Source organism: Branchiostoma belcheri, unplaced genomic scaffold, assembly GCF_001625305.1.
Source record: "Branchiostoma belcheri isolate BF01 breed outbred unplaced genomic scaffold, Haploidv18h27 scaffold61, whole genome shotgun sequence".
NCBI classification, from domain to species: domain Eukaryota; kingdom Metazoa; phylum Chordata; class Leptocardii; order Amphioxiformes; family Branchiostomatidae; genus Branchiostoma; species Branchiostoma belcheri.
The window spans coordinates 778,999-801,254 of NW_017804254.1; the positions used below are offsets into that span (position 1 = coordinate 778,999).

The 22,256-nt window shown below is 40.2% G+C and overlaps 3 protein-coding genes and 1 non-coding gene across 5 annotated transcripts in view; 1 reads left to right on the forward strand and 3 right to left on the reverse strand.

The window, feature by feature from the left end:
- The window catches only part of LOC109482932 (CD9 antigen-like), a 6,634-nt gene extending 1,208 nt beyond the window's left edge, over positions 1-5,426 (forward strand). Inside the window, exons 2-7 of the mRNA XM_019785830.1 lie at positions 1,590-1,793; positions 2,357-2,431; positions 2,836-2,937; positions 3,424-3,543; positions 4,100-4,183; positions 4,871-5,426. Coding sequence (XP_019641389.1) covers positions 1,590-1,793; positions 2,357-2,431; positions 2,836-2,937; positions 3,424-3,543; positions 4,100-4,183; positions 4,871-4,939 — 654 coding nt within the window. The 3' untranslated portion in view covers positions 4,940-5,426. The remainder of the gene's footprint in view (positions 1-1,589; positions 1,794-2,356; positions 2,432-2,835; positions 2,938-3,423; positions 3,544-4,099; positions 4,184-4,870) is intronic.
- A 1,598-nt stretch (positions 5,427-7,024) lies between these two features.
- Positions 7,025-12,273, reverse strand: LOC109482964. The gene is made up of 4 exons (XM_019785864.1): positions 12,100-12,273; positions 10,737-10,981; positions 8,808-9,043; positions 7,025-8,123 (listed from the first exon to the last, which is right to left on the reverse strand). The coding sequence occupies exons 1-4, from the start codon at positions 12,199-12,201 to the stop codon at positions 7,897-7,899; spliced, it is 810 nt and encodes a 269-aa protein (XP_019641423.1). The 5' UTR covers positions 12,202-12,273; the 3' UTR covers positions 7,025-7,896.
- Positions 9,380-9,452, reverse strand: Trnav-aac. Its single transcript has one exon. It is a non-coding gene; the product is annotated as a tRNA-Val (tRNA).
- Positions 12,274-15,245: 2,972 nt separating the features above from the next.
- LOC109482930 (catechol O-methyltransferase-like) lies at positions 15,246-21,943 on the reverse strand. Of its 2 annotated transcripts, none has more exons than XM_019785826.1 (5): positions 21,844-21,943; positions 17,614-17,803; positions 16,857-16,970; positions 16,415-16,591; positions 15,246-15,947 (listed from the first exon to the last, which is right to left on the reverse strand). In XM_019785826.1, exons 2-5 carry the CDS (start codon positions 17,791-17,793, stop codon positions 15,627-15,629), a joined length of 792 nt encoding a protein of 263 aa, XP_019641385.1. In that variant the 5' UTR covers positions 17,794-17,803; positions 21,844-21,943; the 3' UTR covers positions 15,246-15,626. The 2 variants fall into 2 exon arrangements, with proteins under 2 accessions (XP_019641385.1, XP_019641386.1); XM_019785827.1 differs by lacking the exon at positions 21,844-21,943 and adding an exon at positions 18,003-18,025.
- Positions 21,944-22,256: the final 313 nt, after the last annotated feature.

A 22,256-nucleotide genomic window follows, 5' to 3' on the forward strand; every position in this document is an offset into this window, starting at 1 on the left:
CCCCCCCAACATCTTCTTGAAGCTTACTAGTGACCACGCCAAGTGCTAACATAGCTAAACGACTTCCTGCCTGACTGCCCAGCATTGTAAGACGAGAAGGTCGCCACACCCAGCGTTACGCACTGGGAAATACAAGAAGTGGCATTTGTGGAAAGACGTCGTCTGAAATGACTTTTGAAAACGTTCTAATATTAATTTCTGAATCAGTGACACAACATCATTATTATATGAAGCCACAGTCTACAAAGTTAACATAATATTGTGTTCACTGGATAAACCTTGTAATTATAACTATAGCTCGAATTGACAGACTTCTTACAAGGTCATGGGTGTGTGTCAGAATTCAAGATCTCAAAAATGGAACTGTAAACTGTTTACAAATAACAACGTTTTAGATCTATGGTCTGGCATGAAAATTCCAAAAAAAGGTTGTAATGCTATCTTGTGTTTTATTGCTATATCGTAGCGATCTTTGACAACAATGTGTAGGCACCTTACTTTCACCTGTAGTTTTCAGTAGAAGTGGGACACCGGGGTCACAAATGCAACAACAACAAAATCGTTCTCTTTCAAGTTATGCAAAATCCTCTTTATCGAAGATCAACAATTCGTCTAACTACGCTGGTTGATAGTGAATCTTTATCCTATATGTCAATATTGATTAATTGAATATTACAGTCGTATCACGTGCATTCATGTACATTTTATGTCGTGGTGGTGACGTTTAATATGTAGATCCGGAAAACACAGTCCAGAATGTTTGTATGTAGTCCCCCTCTCTATGTCATTTCAATTTGCTCTCAGTAACGTATGTACATTAATTAACTAATGACTTTATCCTCAACTAAAGCTAAACTATACGGAGGGAAAGTATGGTTGCTACGTATGATGACAGTATCAAACACGCCGTTGGTTAATTTCATCGTTAATATGTCCATCAGTCAATCTGACAGTTTCAATACGTACATACATGATGCAGCAATGAAAAGGGACCTTCAGACAAAATTGATAGACTCTAAATTATGTATGAATGCTCAGGATAGTAATTCATACATACTTGATCTATACAAAGATACATGACATCGGCTTAAAGCTTCTTTTATACGTCTTTTTGGTTTCTCTTGTCAAGTTCTGTAGTCACGGTTACTAGTCCTAAGTAGTCCAGTGGGAAAACGTACACAATAAATTAAGCTAAAGCTACACATCTTTTGTGGGCACGGAGTATACGTTTATGCCGCTAAATTCGCCTCTAGTGTCTATCGTAAAATGAGTTCAGACACACCGTTGATCATAAAATATATAGCGAGACGTCTAGAACCCTTTTTGGGATGATACTGAAAATATATACAATAAAGGTCTTCATTCATTCATTCATTCTAGATACTGAAATATACGTGCAACAAAGGTCGTCCTTCCCTCCTTCCTTCATTCCAGGTACTGAAGTATATGTGCAATAAAGGTCCACATTCATTCATTCCAGACACTGAAATGAATGTGCAATAAAGGTCTTCATTCATTCATTCATTCATTCATTCATTCATTCATGCCAGATACAAAATATATGTACATTCATTCATTCCTTCCTGCAGCTGCTCGGCCTAACGCTGGTGGGAGTGGGGATCTGGGTGATGGTGGAGAGTAACGCGTCCAACGCCTTCACCCTCACCGACACCGACAGCATGACGCTGTACGCAGGCGCGATCGTGCTGATTGTGGGCGGAGTCATCACCGTCATCGTGTCGGTCCTGGGGGCGGTCGGGGCCTGGAAGGAACACCAGATCATCCTGGGGGTCGTAAGTAGAGCCAATAATTTCATAATGCTTACCGAAGGAACATATTGTTTTTGCTACGTTTCCTCTTCTTCTCCAAACCAAAAAAGTCAATGACCTGAACCACACTGTCTGTTACCATGGTAACTAGTGTTGGGTTGCATCATGTTGCAATTGTACAGCAGGAGAGATTTAGACTCCTGTCTGACCATATATATATATATATATAAAATTCAATGTGTTTTAAGAATTAATAGAGCAGGCCATATGCGACGGCAAACATTATGCATTTGCTTTGCAAATGTTGCCTTTCTAGTTTTGCTTGTTTCTTTGCTTTCTTGGCTCCTTGTTTCATCGCTCTATTGTAAATCGTTGGTCCCCTGGCCATGCTTTGAATTCATTTTGGCATGCTTTGAATAAGTTATTGAAAATTTATTGTCTTTGACTCGATAAAATAATGCTAAAATAAATAAAATATGTCGGGATCAGTGTAAAAGGATTTTTTTATAATCTAGTGCTGAGAAGTGTTGTAGAATTAAAACGAAAGTAGTTATATTGAAGATGTCTTCATCTTGTTTTCTTCACAGTTCTTCACCTGTCTGTTGATCCTACTCTGTCTGGAGGTCGCCATTGGCGTGTACTATGTGGTTCAGAAGGATCAGGTGAGCAAGTCAAATTTGTTTAACATGTGTACCAGCATAGCTTGGTGGTACGTTATTCGCATGGTTAAGTAAAAATCCAGAAACGAGTCCTTGAACTGAGAAGCAGCTCTGTCGACTGAATGATTTGAAGCAATATAACTTTGCAAAATACATTTTCAGACATATCTTTTTCTTTACCGCGAATGGTACTCTATTTGAAACTTTCAAACATAGAAATAAATGTAGTAAATGACTGTCTATATGAGGATCGTCGGTGTCCTATGCTCCGCACGGGGCCAAGGGGCCATGTAAGGTAAGGTATGACTATCTATAAGCTATCTATTATCTACACTAGGTCTCTGAATGAACACTTCTTGTTTAAATTTTGCCTTCATATTATTACGTGTGATAATTTTTTCCGACAGTTTTACGTTACCGTTGGGGACGCCATAGACACCCTCTCAACTACAAACTACAGTGACTTCGACCCGGCCATCCAGACCCTGCTCGACACTATCCAGAAGAACGTGAGTCATCGTACAAGAAATACTTTCTTACTCAGCACATTCAACCAAACTATACATCGTAAACAAACAAACAAACAAACTCACTCACCCACTCAACCACAGGCCGTAAAAAAGGTTTATAGACTTTTCAGAATTTATGCACTGAATTGTTATCCTTCCATTTTTTCGTTGTTGATCGGTATACTTGCATATTGTGTCTATATCTCTGGATCAACCGCTTCTAATTAAATGTTCAGGACAGGTACTACGCATGAGTATGCCATGTTGTTGTTGTTACTTAGTCATCCTTGTCAGAGGTGAAGCATAATATCATGCTTTTTCTATTAGCTATATATGTTTTTCTATTTTTGGTATACCATACCAAACATTTATGTCTTTAACTTAAGCTTTACGATCAAATAAGTTAGTGGAATATATTGAAAAGTTGTCAATTGCTTCTAAATCTCAAAATCTTTCTTTATGCTGATTTATTTTCTATTGATTTAGCTGCAATGCTGCGGGCTGAACTCCACCAAGAACTTCAATCCCAAGCCCAGCTCGTGTTCGTGTGACGTGGACACAGACGACAACTGCTGTGAGCTGGACGCGATGTCGTGGTGGGACAGGGTCAGTACACAATCCGACATGTACAGCTCATGGTCTTCTTGGTTGCTTGTTCAAATGTATAAAAGGAAAGTGATAAATGTTATATCGTTCCAGCTTTAGCTCATAGCTCTTCCACTAGTCACTAGTCATGGCAAAGTCATGTCAGAGACAGACGCTATGTACAGTATTTACAGGTTCACTGTACCGCTATGTACAGTATTTACAGGTTCACTGACGCTATGTACAGTATTTACAGGTTCACTGTACCGGAGAAATACGACTAGCTCTTTTGACTGCAAGTACAATGAACAGTGGACCACAGCTTAACGTTCCGTCCTAGGGACTGCACCCCTTTTCAGCTGTAGCGTGCATGTCGGGTGAGCGACAACAGCCGGGATTCGAACTCCCAACCTCTTGATCCAGAGACAGAGTCGCCCCTGGACCACGCACGGTCAGATGTTGACACTTCAAAACAAAAGCCGCTAACATTTCTACATCGTTGACTGATCAAACGATGTGACTGGTTGTTTTAGTTTTGACGTCACGTGTCCTTACCCTGTCCCCATGTTCTCCTCAGCCATGCAAAAGACCCATCATCCTCTGGATGCAGGAGCAGTCGGGTATAATCGCAGGTGTGGGGATCGGGTTCGGACTGGTGATGGTGAGCGTCACGTAGCCTTCTGTCATCAAGAATAAATCTAAAACAATTCCGTAAACTTCTAGGCGTTCGTGCGAATGCTCTGAGAACCCTCATACTGGAACTCTATAAATTGTCCTATTCAATGCTTTGATTCTGCCACCTACGGATGTACTCGTATTCTGTGATCTTGCAAACCTTAACAAAAACGTCAGTCTGATTTGTAATTGAATCCTTGGCCTTGAACTTTTATCAACTTTTAATTAATGTCGGGTCAGTTATTGGTCCGTAGGTAGCACTGTTTTGGAAAATATCTTTGACTGAAATTGTCTTGTAGAATTTTTATTGTTGAATAATTTACAGTCGCTTACTAAACGATGGCAACTGTTAATGTATAATCATTTTATAGAATGATAAATTTGTAAATAGCCTCGCAAGTCAGCCTTCCAAAACGGCTGCCAGGAGACGTCTGTCTTTTTGCTGATATAATCTATTAAACCAGTCTACTATAAAATTACTACTACTGCTGCTACTACTACTATTACTGCTCCTGCTACTACTATTACTGTTACTATTACTATTACTACTACTACTACTACTACTACTACTACTACTACTACTACTACTACTACTTCATGTAAGTTACCTGCTTGCTCCCAGAATGGGATGCTTTGTTATCGAAGTGACCTTTTTTTTTTCTTCCGGATGTAGGTTTTCGGAATGACCATGTCCTGCTGCCTGTGCCAAAAGAAGAGGAAAACTGGTAACAACGCTATCTGAGTCTGCACTTCGTAGTTACACCTGCGTTTTATTTTTCAGGTATAGGCTTTACACTGCGTTTTAGAAACTAGTAATGAAGTTATGTTGGTTTTCCCGTTTTGATTTTCATTTCCATTTCCTCATTAAGTTGCTATAATGTTGTTTTAATAGAAACTTAAGCACAGGTTAAAAATAATCACTGATGAAACATAGCAGATGCCAAAGTATCTACTAAGGCGTAACTTGAGTAATCTTGTATTGTGTAATGTCATAATATTGTCATAAAGACATTTTTATTTTCAATTTGTACTTCTTTATCTTGCGCGCATCCTGTAACCTACCGATGGCGCTTATTAGATAACATTGGATATTGCTTACACGTGATCACTAAATACTTTATCACTGAAATCGTATATTTTTTAATGCTAAATGTCTCAACACAGATACAGCTCAATGTCTGCTTTATTGTAAGTAACTTGTGCACATGAACATGTGAATTGTATATTTCTTACTACTGATTGTGTTAAGTAAGAAATTAAATTTCCACTCATACTTAGTACCTCCCTGCGGCTTAAAACAAAATAGAATTAGAACTAGAGAGGCCGACATTTGCTTGGGAGCAAATACAGCATATTTCAGTCCATCTCCCTCCCACGCAAAAGTGGACTATTCCAAAATTACCCAAGTGTAAAACTGGCAAATATTCTCAAATAAATGAATTATATAGTAGCTATGTAATTGAGAACAAAGATGCAAGAATAAGCACATTAAATCTCGAAAGCTTTACTAATCTTATTACAGGTATGCAAATACTAACAATGATGAGATTTGATACATTTTGAAGGTCTAAGGCACATAAAATTGAATGTGTGGGTCATTACGCACGACTTACGTGCAATGTGACCTCAGGTAACCCGCAATGGAACACGTGTTCCATGGCCAAGGGCAGATGGAACGGGACATTCTTTGAATAGAACATGGAACGGGTATAGCACTTTTGGCCCTTTTTTTGCTGAAAATAGCCATTAAAGTCCCCCAAATGAGTCATTTGGAACTGGTGTATGCCAAATATGTCGCTGCTATTCTGTAGACACATGTTCAAGGTACCCTTATACTGAATTTCAGATCATTTGGTTGTAAAACCAGGGCTCAGGATCCAAAAATTCATATTTTGGCGAAAAATGCCCCAAAAAAACTTCATAAAAAATTTTCAAAGGCATGTATCAAAAAAATTGAAAAAACGCCTGGGGGTATTGGCCCACTCTCCCTCCATGCCAAATTTCAAGCCATTTGGCTGAATGATGGCGGAGTTGAATCCCTTTGACTGTTTGGCAGGAGGAGGAGGAGAAGAAGAAACATGAGAGAACACAATATATTTCATCCATACCATGGTATGGACTGAAATATAAATAGGAAACAACATATAAATTAAATAGCTTCACCATTTCTTTGAGGCATGATATCAGCAGCGTACATGTTTTACTAACAGTACATTTGGTTTCCCCCTATGCGGCTCAGGAGTGGAGTCGTCGGATTCTAAACTATTCATTCAAAGTGAAAACCAACCAGCAACCCCGAGAACCAATTCCGAAACTCTAGAAGCTGTTTCAATAGAGGATAGTGACAATCTGTTTTCAAATTCCATCTAGACTTGTCGACGTGTAACTCATTGTGTGTAAATGGGGGAAACGACGACATTGTTTTGCCTTAAGCGTCGGTCACAACCCGCCGTACGTGCATCTACGTGCTGTCTACGTGCAAAACATGGACAAACGTAGGGCATCCGTAATTGGTGAGGACGTAACCACCTCCGCACGTAATCCTACGGATTTGGGAGCACCGTCAGACACGCCGTAGAACTTTAAGTGCATGTAAAACTTTTTTCTGCGTGCGGTCTGCGGATTCACCACCCGTACGTGCGAGTACGGGCGACGCGCGTGCCCCGTACGTGCCGTACGGAAGAAGCACGTGTGAGTACGGCCTCCTTACGGTAAAGTTGCAATCGCACAGAGATCGTACGTTGTAAGCTCGTACAACTCACTTACCACTTGCGCAACGAACATGCACGCAACCGCTCACGGCCAGACGTGGCGTGCAGACCACACTCTTACACCTTGCGCAACCGTGCGAGTGACGTGCGTCGACGCCACTCCTTCCCCGCGTTTTCAGAAAAGCGTAGGAGACGTGGCTTCCCAATAAAACGTCCGGACAAAAAGCACGCACGGCGGGTTGTGACCGACGCTTTATCGCACCATTTTGGCCCCGGTCAAAAGAAATATTTTCGTCTGAGAATTGTAAAAAAAAACTTCAGTAACATATTGGGTTGTACTCAATTACACAAAAAGACAGGCACAGAACGGTGATGAAGACATAACCTTATTACCGCAGTTAGCAAACTTGGGCGTGATATTGTACATATTAATATTGTCAGGATGATGTGACAAGTTAACTTGTTTTCTCGTTATGATGATTATGAATTGTTTGTCCTTCTTAATTCTTGCCTTATTGCAGGATCTGCAATCCACATGAAATGCTAAATACTAGTACATGTACAGTGTGTCTTCCGTTTATGTTATAGGTTATCGATCCGCATAGCCAAGGGCAGCCTCTGAAATTTCGTTGTACAGCAGCGCCTCCTTCTTGAAAGCTCTGGAACTACAGCGTTAAGACTACTAGTATGTGTCACGCCACATGTCAAAATGTTTTCGCTCCAACTTTGCTATTGTTGTGTCACATACAAGGAAGGGTCCGAGATCAGTCTAAATCTCCTTTCTTGTACACGTATGCCTCGTGTAAAAATGTATTTTTCTCTGCATTGTTAAAATTTACACAACATCTCGTTGACAATTGTGTGAAATTGCAGCGTTATTGTTCATCTTATCATCAAATTGACGATCCGGACCGGATCCGTCCAAATGATAGACGTACGCTCGTGTTTATTTTCAAATTTGCACGACCTTCTTCAGTTCACATGGCCTTTATTTTTCTAACTTCCCTCCCCCGTTGCCAGTTGACTCCTTGATGAGTCGCATCAGCCTCCGTTTTCTCTTGACGAGTTTCTCGTACGATTCGGTCACGTGTTCCTCGAGAGTCCAGAACAGACGGTAGGTGGAGCTTCCCGCGTTGTTGTCTCGCGAGAAGTCATTCTCCGAGAACTCCACATCCATGTCTAGTTTTTCGCCTCTTTCCGACTTCTTCCAACGCGCTGAAGAAATGTAGAAAAGGATTATTTCTCAAATGTACCAAAATAGGAAGACAAATATAATTATCATATAGCCAGAATGCGTCGACTAATCAGAAGGCTCCATCTCCCATTGGTTACTAGTATCAGGCCGTAAACTCAAAAGTGGTCGGTTATTAGAATAATCGACCACTTTTTGGACCGTACCATTATACAGGGGACAGGACACAGGAGTAATGCTAGGACTTGTAGTATTTGTCTATTAAAACGTATTTTAGTTTAGGTTGAATAATTTATTTGAAAATACAATCCATTAAAAAAAAGATAGAAGTGAAATTTAAACAGAAAAAGACTAGACACAATTTTTGACAACCCCACGAAAATTGGTACTGTTCCAATGTCACGAGGTCATATGATTTTAAAAATCATACCCAGGTAATAATATACGCCAAAAAGCAGTTACTCAAGCGACTGAATATGATTTTCAAAATCCAGTTACTTGCTTTTTGCCGTTTTTTAATGATTGCAACAAAATAAAAAACATAATATACGCTTGTAACTTGGTTGTAAAATAGTTATTGTAATATTGATGATTAACGAATTTTATTTTTCATGATTAAACGACAACCTATTTGTCATGTATTTGTTCTTTCCGATGTCTTCTTCTCCCGCCAATTCTATGAAGACATGGGAGAATTTGAAACTTACCAACGACGAATTTCTGGTGATTGACGTGCACGATGAAGTCCCTGAACACATCCGGGCACCCGTCCTCGTATAGGTGCGCATTGTCCCGGATGATCTCCTCAGCCTTCAGGTCCAGGGGGTGGATGACGTAATACAGGAAGGTCCGCCAGCGGTTCAGTAACCTTTGACCTTCCGTGGTGTTCTTCTCCCAGATCCAGCGGGCCTTGATGAGATAGTCCACAAGACCTTCCGTCTCTCTGCACACCGAGAATTGGGACAGAATCAGTAGTCAACGACACAACGCAAGGTGAAACACGGCTTGATCCCACAAAAGCTTTCAGGCATAAAATGAATTTTAAATCGCGGCGATCTAAAGCGTATGTTGGTCTATCCGTTGATGTAACGGCTAGATGAAAAACGAGATTTTTTTTTATTTTACGTTTTTAGGCATAGATATTTTAATTACATGTACATATATTCAAAGTTAAATTTATCATGTGTTTCAGTGACACACAAAAAATTTCAATAATATACGTCTTTCGATAATATAATGTTGAAGAAGTTTCATTTCATCTTTCAAAATTTAAAAAAAATGATTCCGCCCGGGATCGAACCAGGGACCTTCTGCGTGTTAGGCAGATGTGATAACCGCTACACCACGGAATCTCCTGCCAGGCAGAGCCCTTTTCCCAGCTCATAGCTTTTACATTCCGTGGGAAATTACCTTGGGGAGCAAATCAATATGAGAAGGTCCTATGCCCCATCTATACCACCTCTTTCATCTTCAACCTGTCATCTCAAATGCTCAAGTCTTCTCGAAAATTTATTTCATTGCAGCTTCATTTAACGGAAAAATAAAGGGATGATAAATTTCAATTTAATTTCTTACTACTGGTATTATGAATGATGATAATCAGTGGGCGCACGTGAGAGGCATGCTAAGTGTTTTATCAGTACCGAACCAATATCGACCGGTACCACTTCTGGCAAGGTGACAAATCACTATTGATCGTTTGACCCGCTCGTTTGTCCTACCCCTGTCCCATCTCCACACGGAGAAATGACAATCTTGCGTGGCACGGTTGGCCTCCTGCAACAATTTATAGTCCATTAGGCTGTAGTTGAAATAGAATTACTTCGTTATCACATGCAATGTGGCAGAGCTTTTTGCACGGTCAAGTACAAATTTCAAATGTGCACGACATCTTAATTTAATGAAAAATCAATAATAATCTGCCCATACAAGCGTGAGCAATGCCTTCGGTTTTTTTTTTCAGTAAACTTTCAACAAACCTCTCGAAGCTAACTGGTAAGTCTTTCTTTCGGTATGAGCAAGTGCTTGGGTAGGTGCTGGTGCTTTCAAATTGGTGCAATTGTCAGTTGAAGGTGTTTGTTTTTACATTCCTTCTGCACTTTTCGGCAACTTTCTCGTGAAAATTTGACCAGTCTCGATAGTGCGACATTTCTGGAGACAGGGCATAAAAAACACAAAAACTCTTTCATCGTGAGAACCACGAAAGACCTACAAACGGCAGAGGACGCATTTTGAATGTGCAATTGTATTAAGTCGATGAGTATTGTATTGTAGTTTTTAATTATTAAAATGTTAATATGCTTTTAATAGCAGTCACTTTGTTCCTATTACCTGGTCACATATTGTATATCTACTTTTTACCATGTATGTATACCAACGTTATTAGGTTTAAGTAGAGATAGTAGGTTCGATAAGTACATCGTACACGTAGAAGTTGTTAGCAAATAGTCTTATATCACTACATTTTTCTTGTTAGTGTCTGTATGCAATTAGCCCTCGGGCATGAATTTGCAATAAACATTTCTATTTAATTTACGTATCTGTAGAATTTCAACACAATTCAGTTGTGTCTTAAGAAATTTAGCATGTCTGCAAAGTTTAAATAATTCAAGATTTGATTTGATTTGATACCATACCTGTCCACCAGCTCTCCGACAGCCTCTTCAAAAATTTTGTGGCTGGCTAGCCTGTTGCCGTACAGAGGTCCGTACAGCTTGGCCAGTTGGTCGTTAACAAACGACAGGTTGTTCCTCAGGGCGCTGATCTTCTTGTTCTGACGGTGGTTGTAGCAGACGATAATCAGAGTCACCGTGGTGGAGACTATTATGGATAGTGACGTCACGATTGGTTGCCATGGTATTTCCCGCCATGGAAATTCCCACTGTCAAAAAGTAGCAAAAATTTCTCAGTATTTTATTTCTTTTAAAACCAGTTTTGGTTGTGTTGTCTCACATCAAACTGGCAATTCCAAAGAATGTTTTAAAATTTATTGTTGCTGTTCATTGCCCTATGTTCCAATGACAAATACACCGCTACTTTTAGTTGCACCTGTAATATGTAATTTGATAATAGACCACTAATAATGGTCTACAGGTTCTTGAAATTTTACTGTAGAGCAGTGTAGACCAAAAACTAGTGAGATTTATTATGGATTTTCCATTACATGGAAAACATTACCAAGACAGTTGACACATATGGCAGTGCAATATACGCTGTAGGCGTGGTTTAAATTTAAGGTAGCGACACATCCACCCCGGAAGCTGTACCTTGACACAATGACGTTGAAAGCGGAGAGAATGAGAGCTACAACAAGTGGAGCAATTTCGACCGATGTGCCGAGGAATTCATCACAATTCTTTTGGGAGAACTAACCGCACTGGTGGCACCGGGCTTTTTCAACGACCAGCTTGTAGCACGTCACTGATATTGCTAGCATGCTGTGGGCGGATCGAATTCAAAAGCGAATCAGGCAGAAGAAGCAGAAGAATTGACATTATCATAACTTTTAAGAATATAGAAAAACGAACTACAAAATACAGGAAACGATGACGTCGACGCAGTATGACGAACTTGACTATATAGATTGTAGAGAATATAAGCTAAAAATGATAGAATTTGCTTATTACTGTAAACCCAAAACAATAATAATTTCGTCCTCCCTTGAGGCTATTTCCAATGGCCAAACGATCTGTGTAGAATATTCCAATCTTTCTCTTGGAATGTACAGGAGATATAGGAAGAAACTGCAGCGTTTGCTCAAATCGGTAGGTAAAATTGTCATTAATTGTTTTGTTTTTTTGTTAGACGGTAATGTCTTTCATGAAAAAGTGGCACCTACGATCTCCATAGGGAAAAAAGATATAATTTTACCGCGATCGTATCACATGAAATAGAATGTAGCAGAGACTTCATATCTATATCTTTACAGTCTTATCGTATCATTTTCTTACGGCCTTAACCTGTCCGCATGAAAATGGAGTACAGAGTGATTATTCCTACCTCTTGTCCAGGGGCTGATGTCGTGGTTGCCATTGGTAGCGGTTTCTCAGCTTCAGGCGGACAGTCACAGCACTGGATCAGGGTGGTCCCTACGGGCGCCATGTTGAAACCAAGTGTCGTTCGACTCCATCAGAGTGGCACAATTTTTGTTCAGAAATATATTTGCACTTTACGGTGACGAATCAAAAATGAGGTTCGAGATTCAAACTGGACGGTCTGCACTGGCATGCGAAGTTCTGCTATAGCGCTTTGTCACCACGCCAAGTTACCTTGCGAATTTGCATCTGCCAAAAAAATGGGTATTAAAACTGGAGGCCGCCTCGAGCTATTATTACCGATGGCAATTTTCACGTACAAGCCAGGACACACTGTTGCCTAAAATAGTCGTGACAATCCTTTCAGCCTATCACCGGTCCCGTACCATTTAGCTGCTACGGAAGTTTGATTATATGTAAGACAATAAAATGGCAAACAATGGCGTGGCTTTTGGTGGCGGGGACTGTTGCAAAGTTTCAAAATCTCTTTTGAAATTTTTGTATGATCCTGCTTTTTATATTCCTATATCCTCATGATGGACTTTTACCAAACATTGTTGAAATTACACTTAGACTTCTTGAAAACCATGTCAAGTATATACAGCTACTTGTAGATACATTTTTATAAGAAACGAACAGACTTCGTTTAGGTATCAAATCGCTAACTCCGAACAGTCTCCAGCTCTTATAGAAATGCACAAAAGACTTCCTGGTACCAATCAGTCGCTGCACACAATGGCTATGGGCGGTGCCCACACTCACATAATGATTAACCCATATTTCATTGTCATTTTCATTCCAACTCTCCGCACATACTAGCCCCTCTCTACTAACTTTACTCTACGCGTGTTGAATTATTTTTCTAACACGAAATGAAGAATCGTCTTGTTGTTCCAAACGTATCTTTATGATGTAGGAAAACCTCAGCTTATTGTTCATTTGTCATTCCGATGATGTTACACTCGCCTGCGATGAAAGTTTGATGAGTGTTGAACGCGCCGGAGCGGACAGGAGTGTGTAAATTGTGTTAGTAATGCATGTAGATAAATAAATGATGAGCTTCTCTTATTGTATCCGCCTATAAAGAGCGAAGGGAGAAGTTATTGCTTGTGTCAGGCGTTATTGTATCGATCCACCCAGCAGTGTACGTGTGCTAGAATTCAATGAAATTTGGTAACCCCCTAATAGCTTGGCTAGGATAGTATAATAGAATAGAATAGTAGTTACCATGTTTCACTTACCTGTTTATGTATTGCATATCCACTCTTTATCCTGTGTACCAACGTTATTAGTTTTAAGTAGAGATAGTAATTATAAGTTAGATATTAAAGTAGATCGTATACGTACTCTCCAAGCAGAGGTTTGGGTTTTGGGGTATTTTTTGTGTGTTTGTAGGCTTTTTTTCATCGGGGTTTCTTTTTTGCACTGGAATTTTTCTTTCACCCAACCCAAAGAAAAAGAAACCCCGATAAAAAAAAGCCTAAAAACACACTAAAGATACCCCAAAACCCAAACCTCTGCATGGACAGTACGTATACGTAGAACTTCATGTTAGCATATAGTTTTATATCACTACATCCTGTACTCATTATTCTTGTCAATGTCTGTTTGCAATTAGCCCTCGGGCATGAACCTGCAATAAAGAACTCAATTTCTTACAAATTAAATTGTCCTAATAATTAACTCATTATTTCATGCTTTCATACTGTCATATTATCTCCAGTCATATATATGTTGTTCATCAATCTTATGTTGTTTTAATCAATCTTTTTTTAATCGCGACAAAGTTTGTGTACACGATTTTTTCAGACCTTTTCAACTCAGAACTACCAATTTCCGTTAAAGCCGCGTATCGACTGATATAAATCAAGATTTATTAGCAATACATGGATTTACTGTTGCACGCATACAGCATATTGTACTCAAAACCCCTTCAAGATATTGATTAATTTTACCCTACTTTCTCTTTTGCCAAATTTACACATAGTATAGATACAAGTACTTTTGCCCTTTCTAAATATCAAAATGTAGACCGTGTGCCATATCGTAATATCATCGCTACCTTGCTGAAATAGATCTAGAGCTCGTATGGTGCTCTAGACCTAGCTTGTATGTTATTGTGTAGTTTGCTCATTTCTAAATGGCAATTAGTTCCATCTGTGATCTTTTGTTCCCGTCTGTTTACTTGTATGTGACCAAATGATCATGGAAACACTGTCTGGAAACACAGGAAGACTGTCACTACTCTCACGTGACTAAAACAACGTTGTCGTTTTTTATTCATCAACATAACGTTATAAGAAAAATGGCCATGTGGCGCTGTACTCAAGTTTTTAAACTTATTTTACAAGCACCAGTTACGCATAGACGTTGTAGTTATACATAGACGTTGGAATTTCATGCCTACGTCTCAAAGTACCCGTAGTTTAATCTGTATGTTGAATACAGCTGTCTTATACTTCAGTAAGACAAAGTATCCCTTACCAGATCGATGTTTCATTTACTAGTCCCGGGTTCATATCTAGGCCGTCCGATAACAGGTTGATTACAGGGGGTCAACTTATTCTGACCTCCAGTAATCATCAGCACAGATATGATTACGGACACAGTAGTGTTTGTCTGATTAAAAGTGTGCCGCGAGATCTGGACTGAAGTTTTGTAATGTATGGAGTTAATTACACGTCCTAGAATAGCGCCTAGGTGTGATCACGTAGTAATATCAGAACCTTGTCGGCAGTACCGCTCCTGGTCGCTTGGAGATTATTCTAAAAGCACACTTTTCTTATATTTCACTCCATAGGTATGGAAATATTTTGTTTTTACTAGTGCTTCTAGATCTCATTTTTTGTCCTCTGTCATTTCAATTGGTTATTCATATTTTATTTTAATCCGAATGAGTCATTAATGGTGATTTTTGGCAACATTTTTTTTTGTTCTGCATCTTTCATAAGTCTAAATACTGTACTTCCATAGGCATATAAAATTATGAAAGCAGCGTATAGCGCTTTGCCTTTAACCACTGCCTTTACGTATTTAAAGGCATCGGATGTAAGGTATGAATTTGTAAATTATAGCAAAGGAATTGTCGTCGCAGGTATGAAATCTTGGAACTCTAGTGCCACATAAAACTGTTTTATTAAAAACTGCACAAAGTTTGAAGAGCACTGTTGTCCATCTAGTATTACAGAAATATGTAAATGTAGACATTGCACTACCCCCTTTGTTGCCCATTGCACATCCCACATTGTAAATAAGAAATTGGTTCATACCGCACAATAGCTACATGTGTTGTCTAGCGGGGATTTGTAATTTTAAAAACACTTGCACAAGCCAATGCAATAATACAAGATCTACAATGTACACCAGCTAAACTGCATTAAAACAAACCGTTGGCGACTTATTGGTTAAAAATATCACATGAATGAGGTTAAAGATTAAAGGTACGCCATCTGTAGTTGCCATTTTTTACAATCACGCCAGATGGCGTTACTTTTACTCATCCCCAACATACACTGACTTCTCCACGCCATCCCTCATGTCATCCATGTACTCGAAATGTACAGAGTAGAAAGTAGACTTGTAATCCTTCGAGCCCCTTATGTACTCTAAGTAGCCGGGAGCTCCAGGAATGATGACGTTATCTGCGAAAACAACAGATCCCTTCTTCAGCAACTTTTCTTCCTCGATGATTTTGATGTCCCGGATGTAGAGGTACTTCCAGTGGTCCAGAAACACCAGGTCCAGCTTCGTGACGTCATAGGTTTGCTTGAGCTCCCGGATGACGTCAGCACTGTCAACGTTGATGACTTCGATCTGTTGAAACATGATTCAAGTGAGTTTGAATTCCAAGAAATCAACTTATAATAATAAATAGTCGCCTGTAAATCGGGTTAATGCAAATGATTATTTGATGTATAAAAGTTAGGCAAGGCTGGCTAACAATTGTTTACATCATTTGCTCAGAACAACAGCAAAAAAAGACGACTCTTAAGGATACAAATCTCGTGATAAACTAATCTTGGAGCGATTTTAAACATAAGAATATCCAACGTTTTCTTTCTTTTACATATAATATTTTAGCAGAATTTCCATGTTTATGTAGAGTTTTACGACTCGACGTGATTTCTTCTGAGTTGAGGCATTTTGACAATATTATAGTATGTAGTGATGAAATTAATCAAAGTGAACTTTTCCTAATCATGATTTGATGAATATTTATATTGTACAGTTTCAGAATGACTTTTGGTATGAGTGGGGGCAAAAAAAGTGTGTATGCATACCTTGTCCTGAAGCCCGGCGAGCTTCACGACCTCCCTGGCCACGGCGGCATAATCCGGGTTGACTTCCACGGTGATGAGGCGGGCGGAGGGAGACAACTGCCGAGCGATGCGAACCGCCGAGTAGCCGCAGTACGTCCCCAGCTCCAGGCATGTTGTCGGCTGGAGCTCGCGCACTATTTTTTTTTTTTTTTTTTTAAATTCCAACATGTAATCACCAGACGTGGTGACGACACACTCAAGTTTTTTCAACTTATATTAATGCCGCCACCAACACGGGACAAATACATGACAGGACAATACTCATTTGCACCTGAGCTAAGTGAGGAAAGCCGTGTAAAGTGCCTTTCCCAAGGGCACAAGATCGGTGGCATGTCAGGACTCGAACTCGGGACTCAAAGTTCCGAGTCGCGCACTCTGCCGCTACGCCACACGACCGCACTATTTCGTCCAGGATCTCGCCTTTCTCCTCCGCCGCGTTCATGGCCCATTCCTGGGTTCTGCAGAACTCGTCAAAAGTGGCCAGGACGCTGTCAGGGTCTCCCTCCCGGGCATGCTCCTGTATTGTAGGATCCAAAACATGGCGACAATTAGACACGAGCAAACGCTTAAAGCTGTCATTAAATAGCCGAATATGGTCTACCAACCGTTTGCAATGATTGCTGAACTTCTCCAACCACGAGTACTCTGGATAGGAGTAGGTCCGGAGCAAGGTTGGTCGTGATTGGCTGGTGTTCGGCAAGGTTTCAACAAATTGGCTACTGTTCGGTTGTGCCAGCTTAATGAAGTTGTTTATTGCAAATTCCTGCCCGAGGGCAACTTAATAAATGCTTCAAAACATTAAAGATTGTATGGGGGTCGGGCGATGGTTGGGGACATATTGTCTGTTAGTTGGGAGTAGATCAGCAGTGGTTAATTGGGGCGTGGCGGGCAGTCAAATTTGACTCAAATTAACTTAAATCCGATTCGTATCGAAAGGTCGCGATCGGCGTGGCCTAAACCTAGTCAGAGTGACCGGTCCCTATTGGTGGTCGGGGAAGGGGGAAGGTTCTGAATTTGTGACACTATGGGTTTACTTCCACATAATTTTGTGTTAAATAAAAACACATCACCTACAACTATCAGTATGTGATACATCTTACATATGTCACAGCCCTCACTCGATTTATCCACCAGATTCCCTTTGTTAGCATTTAACTCACCTTGAGGTACTTGAGAGCGCGCTGTTCCCTGGTTGTCCCCGTCAGAAAGTTGTAGATGACGGGAGAGATGAAGGCCAGCCACTGGTCCTTCAGCCAGTCCCGCTGGTAGTACGCGTAGGCGGTCGCCGTCGTCACAGCTCCCGTCACTGCAGCAACCAGCGCTGTTGTAGTGCTGTCCATCTTTATATGACTGTTAGGGAAAGGGATAGAAAACAGCCATTACACAAGCAGAAATGTACTTCTTATATACCCTCTCAACGGTAAGTCCATCGAGACAAACACTGCGTCTTTTGCATGGTACTAGCGATATCCCACGTATACATGATTATGTGGTAACTACAATTTTGTCTCAATCTATGAAAATCCCCTATAACCTCTAAAAAACGTACACTAAGGTTGAAGGAGTTGGGATTTTCAGTCGATGAAATAAACTTTGCTTTTTGTGCCACCAGGGTCATCATTAGCTACACTGTACTGATCGAAGCGTTCCAACAGCCCATTTACGAAGTGTTCTAATAATCTATTTACCTGTGTTCTAATAATCCATTGACCTTTCCCCAGTTGATTGGGTTAACAGCTATCTATATATGTCCTATAATTTTTATAACGGTGGAATTTTGAGAAAATAGGTATATTGTACCATTTTGGTGACCTTTGACCTACAATATGTCCTTGACATTGTTGAATAGTGCAAAGTATCTTTGCGGTATGCCATACCACATAAAAGACCATTAAAGGGCCTAGGACTGACATATTACTCCGTTGTACGTTACCAAATGTGGGGGAACTGTGCAAGTTGGCAAACACATGCGTTTCTGGGGTTGAAAAAGTAATTTTCAGGGTAGTGGTGGGGTTTTGGCTCGATTTCAATTTTTTTTACATGAATGTATTCCCAAGACATGGGAGTATTAGAAAATCTGGGCTAAAGTTGAATCTAAAGATTTTCGTGAAATAACACACCCCCCCCCTACTGTTACAATTGTAGGTTTATGTCTGTTACCTGGAATGTCCCGAATAAACATGCACTGACTGTAACTGATGATCTGACCGTCGCTTACCCAACCAATATAGAGGCTTTTCATTGACTTCATGATAATAATCATATGAATTTCGGCGACCAGGTGTTGTCGGGTAAATTTATTATTAGCTAGCAGCATGTTGGGGTGTTTAGTGTAGAATGTCCTTGGTTTAACGTACACTGTAATCCAACATGGCGGGTGTGAAAAGCCTGAATTGCTTCAACCTTGATACGTACATTTCCATCCAAACAGGTAAACTACGTATATATACTTTCTGAACAACATTTTAGTAACTTTCAAGCATAACGCGTAGTTGAAACCCTTAAACAAACATTCAGTGAGACGTTATAGAACAACACATAACCCCACATTTCAAATTTGTTTGGAGAACGCCCAGTTAGCGCAGAACAACAAAACCCAAGGGCACCAATAATGATGTGAATGATCTGTTCCACGATAGGGGTTTTCAGACATATAATTACATGGCCAATAAGACTATAGCAATAGTACTGCTATGATGTAAGAAAAGAGACAACCGGAATCGCGCAAACTAGCAGACGACATGCCGAACTACATTTATAGATACAGCAAACGTTCGGACACTGACGTCCTGTTATTTTTTATATATGACATTATATAATGACCTTGGTCTTTCCAAGGACATGCTATCAGAATGTCCTTGGTCTCTCCAAATGGAGATAGCAGGCATTGAATGGGTTTTTAACGTTCGCTCCAAGTCATGAACTATATGAGTAATACTGTCTACGTAGCGTGATGAACATTCCTCGAGGATTTAGAAATTGTACAGAAAATATTCCTACCTGTGAGGAAGAAACTGGACAAAAACCTCAGGGACTTTTGGTCTTGATCCACCACGGCATTACTTATGCACAGAATGAAGTATAACGTGTCTTTCAACTTAATTTGCCCTGGTTTCTGGACTCCACACATACATGCCATGCCAATCCCCGCCGCTAGAGGTCTACACTGGGACGTACTAAGTATACAGCATATTGTGTGGGTAAACTAACTTTACACGCACACGGCTTTGCTACCGTCTTGTGTGAAAGTGACTTACGTGCGTGATAGCTTGATAAGTTTTACTGTTCTATATTTAAGTCTATATAGAATCTTTATTTTCAAAATTATGCCCGAAGGCATTTTAATTGCAAAATTACGCCTGCTCATCCCATTTTTCGTCGCACAACAAAGATAAACATATGATTATTTATTATCTGCGTGGTCGCCATTTCCCTCCGCACCCGATGCTGACTTTTGCGTCATGTGTTGTACATACATGACCTAGCATATACTCTACCAGGCTTCGGGAGGCGACTTGAAAGAGTAGAAATTGAAGATATAGAGAAACATATCCCCTAACATATCATCTGTCTGTCTGGCCAATTTCTACTATTTCCGGCCGCCTGCCGAAGCCTGGTAGACACTAGACCTAACCCCTTGCAGTGGTAATTCCATGGTAGCCTCTACCAGGCTTGGGGAGGCGGCTGGAAAGAGTAGAAATCGTGGAGTGCGGCGAAATGTTTTCTCAACGGACAAACTCCCTTGGCATGCTTATCACTCTATTTGGCCAATTTCTACTCTTTCCAGCCGCCTCCCCAGGCCTGGTAGAGGCTAAGTCCATCGAGATAGGGACGAAGTCTGCCATGGCATGCCCTCGGAGGTATACATTATTGTGCGGTAACTTTAACTACATCTTTGTCTGCATTCATGAAAATCCCTATTATATATAACCTCTAAAAAACTTACATTTAGTTTGGATGAGTTGGGGATTTCAGTCGATGAAATAAACTTTGCTTTTTGTGACGCCGTGATCGTCATAAGACTTCTGCTCGAAATGTTTAACCGTCCCTTTTTACGAAGTGTTCTAACGATCCATTGACCTGTGTTCTAATAATCCATTGACCTTTCCCCAGTTGATTGGGAGGTTACGTTAACAGCTATCTATTTATACATGTGCCTATTTTAGAACGATGGAATGTTGAAGACCCCCCCTCCCTGACACTCCATAAGCCAACAGTAGTGCCCAAAATGGAACAACAACGCCTTATACTAGCCTCCTTCGCAGACTTGTAAGGCGGCGTTAATTTTATTCGGGGGGCGACGCGAGAGGGACGCGGAGGGACGGTTTTGCCGCCGAGGGAGTTTTTCCGGGGAGAGACGGCAGCGAAACTGTCCCTCCGCGGCATAAACTCGCGTCGCTCACCGAATAAAATTAACGCCGCCACCTCACAAGCCTGCGAATGAGGCTAACCTTATACCAAAACACGTGACTAGGTCGCCTTTAGTGCATCGCAAGCACCGCAATATGGGATGCGGATATGAATCAATGAAGACCTTTATGGTGCATTTTTGCCCCCACTGGGCTAAATACAGGCCACATGTTGACAGTCATACATAAACGTGTATGTATAAACTTCTAGTGTACTCTAGTATATTCGACTTCCTCGCTTCTTAGTAATAGTGGAAATATAGAAGGCTGTGTGATTAGTTAGAGTTGGTTTCTTGAAGGCTACAAGGAATATAAATTTCTCTGTACTATCAAATATTTGAAGTGGTGGAATAATAACTGAAAAAAATAATTCTATCGCTATCACGCAAATGGCAATCAATGATAAAATAAAGTTGGCTGGAAAATGACAAATATGATGGGATTGCAATAGCTAATATGTTTAAAACAGAATTATCTTTGTATAAATAGGGTTGTCTGTTTTTTTTATATGTAATGTACACGTATTGTTGTCCTTTTACAATGTTACAATGTACATGTAAATGTTGTGAATAAAGGATTTAAAAAAAATTAAAAAAAATCAATGATAAAATGAACGTCTTCTACTTTACATAAACTACAAAATTGGCAGATTCTTTGCTCTATATGGGTCCGCGTTGTCTCTCTGACTAGACTAGCTCATTGATTCGAAAAAAAAAGAACAGTAACTGAGTTGTACCGTAAAGCTTCCGCTGGGTATTTCTCTTGCTAATAGAGTGGTCTTTTTTTTCTGCTAGGCAGGCAGAGTGAATATATACAACATGTATTTTGATTTTAAATCAGACCAAAATTTCCTAACAACCCCCCCCCCCTACACATACAATGAAATACCTTCCTTTCAGCGTTGAAAATGATCATGTTGGCATTGAAGCCTCCGAGTGAGGTTTTTAGGCGTGAACTGACAGGAAAAGGAATGACACTTACCTTGAGGCACGGCAAACTGAAGCGTAAATGGTTTTCGTCAATGACTAACGAAATCTGTAGTTGAACCGGTATTTATTCAGCAACTACGAATTGATATGTAAATATTTGAAGACAATCTTAGACAAACCATGGGAACAAAAACAAGACAAAGCTAAGACAAGTTGAATGACGTCGTGTCAGAAAGCTCCTGTTACACTTATACAGTTGAATGATACACCGTCTTGTAGCCAATGTAGGCTTGTGTCGTTACCTAGCCCCCATAGTATGTCAAAAACTGGGCGTTTTGGGGGTCTTCGGGGTGTTTGGGAGCTTTTATGTGCTATTTTCTGATTGCATATAGACAACATATATAGCCGGCCTGGTTGAATTACCCCCGTTAGAACTGGCCAATCAGAAAACAGCCGAAGACCAAT

Excerpts from the sequence above, each read along its gene's own strand:
- LOC109482964 (XM_019785864.1), bottom strand. The coding sequence starts at position 12,201 with ATGGCGCCCGTAGGGACCACCCTGATCCAGTGCTGTGACTGTCCGCCT. Across the intron at positions 10,982-12,099 it reads CATCAGCCCCTGGACAAGAG|TGGGAATTTCCATGGCGGGA; the intron begins GTAGGAATAATC and ends ACTTTTTGACAG. Across the intron at positions 8,124-8,807 it reads TCACCAGAAATTCGTCGTTG|CGCGTTGGAAGAAGTCGGAA; the intron begins GTAAGTTTCAAA and ends ACATTTCTTCAG.
- LOC109482930 (XM_019785826.1), bottom strand. The coding sequence starts at position 17,793 with ATGGACAGCACTACAACAGCGCTGGTTGCTGCAGTGACGGGAGCTGTG. Across the intron at positions 16,592-16,856 it reads AAGGCGAGATCCTGGACGAA|ATAGTGCGCGAGCTCCAGCC; the intron begins ATAGTGCGGTCG and ends AAAAAAAAAAAA. Across the intron at positions 15,948-16,414 it reads TCGCCGGGCTTCAGGACAAG|ATCGAAGTCATCAACGTTGA; the intron begins GTATGCATACAC and ends ATGTTTCAACAG.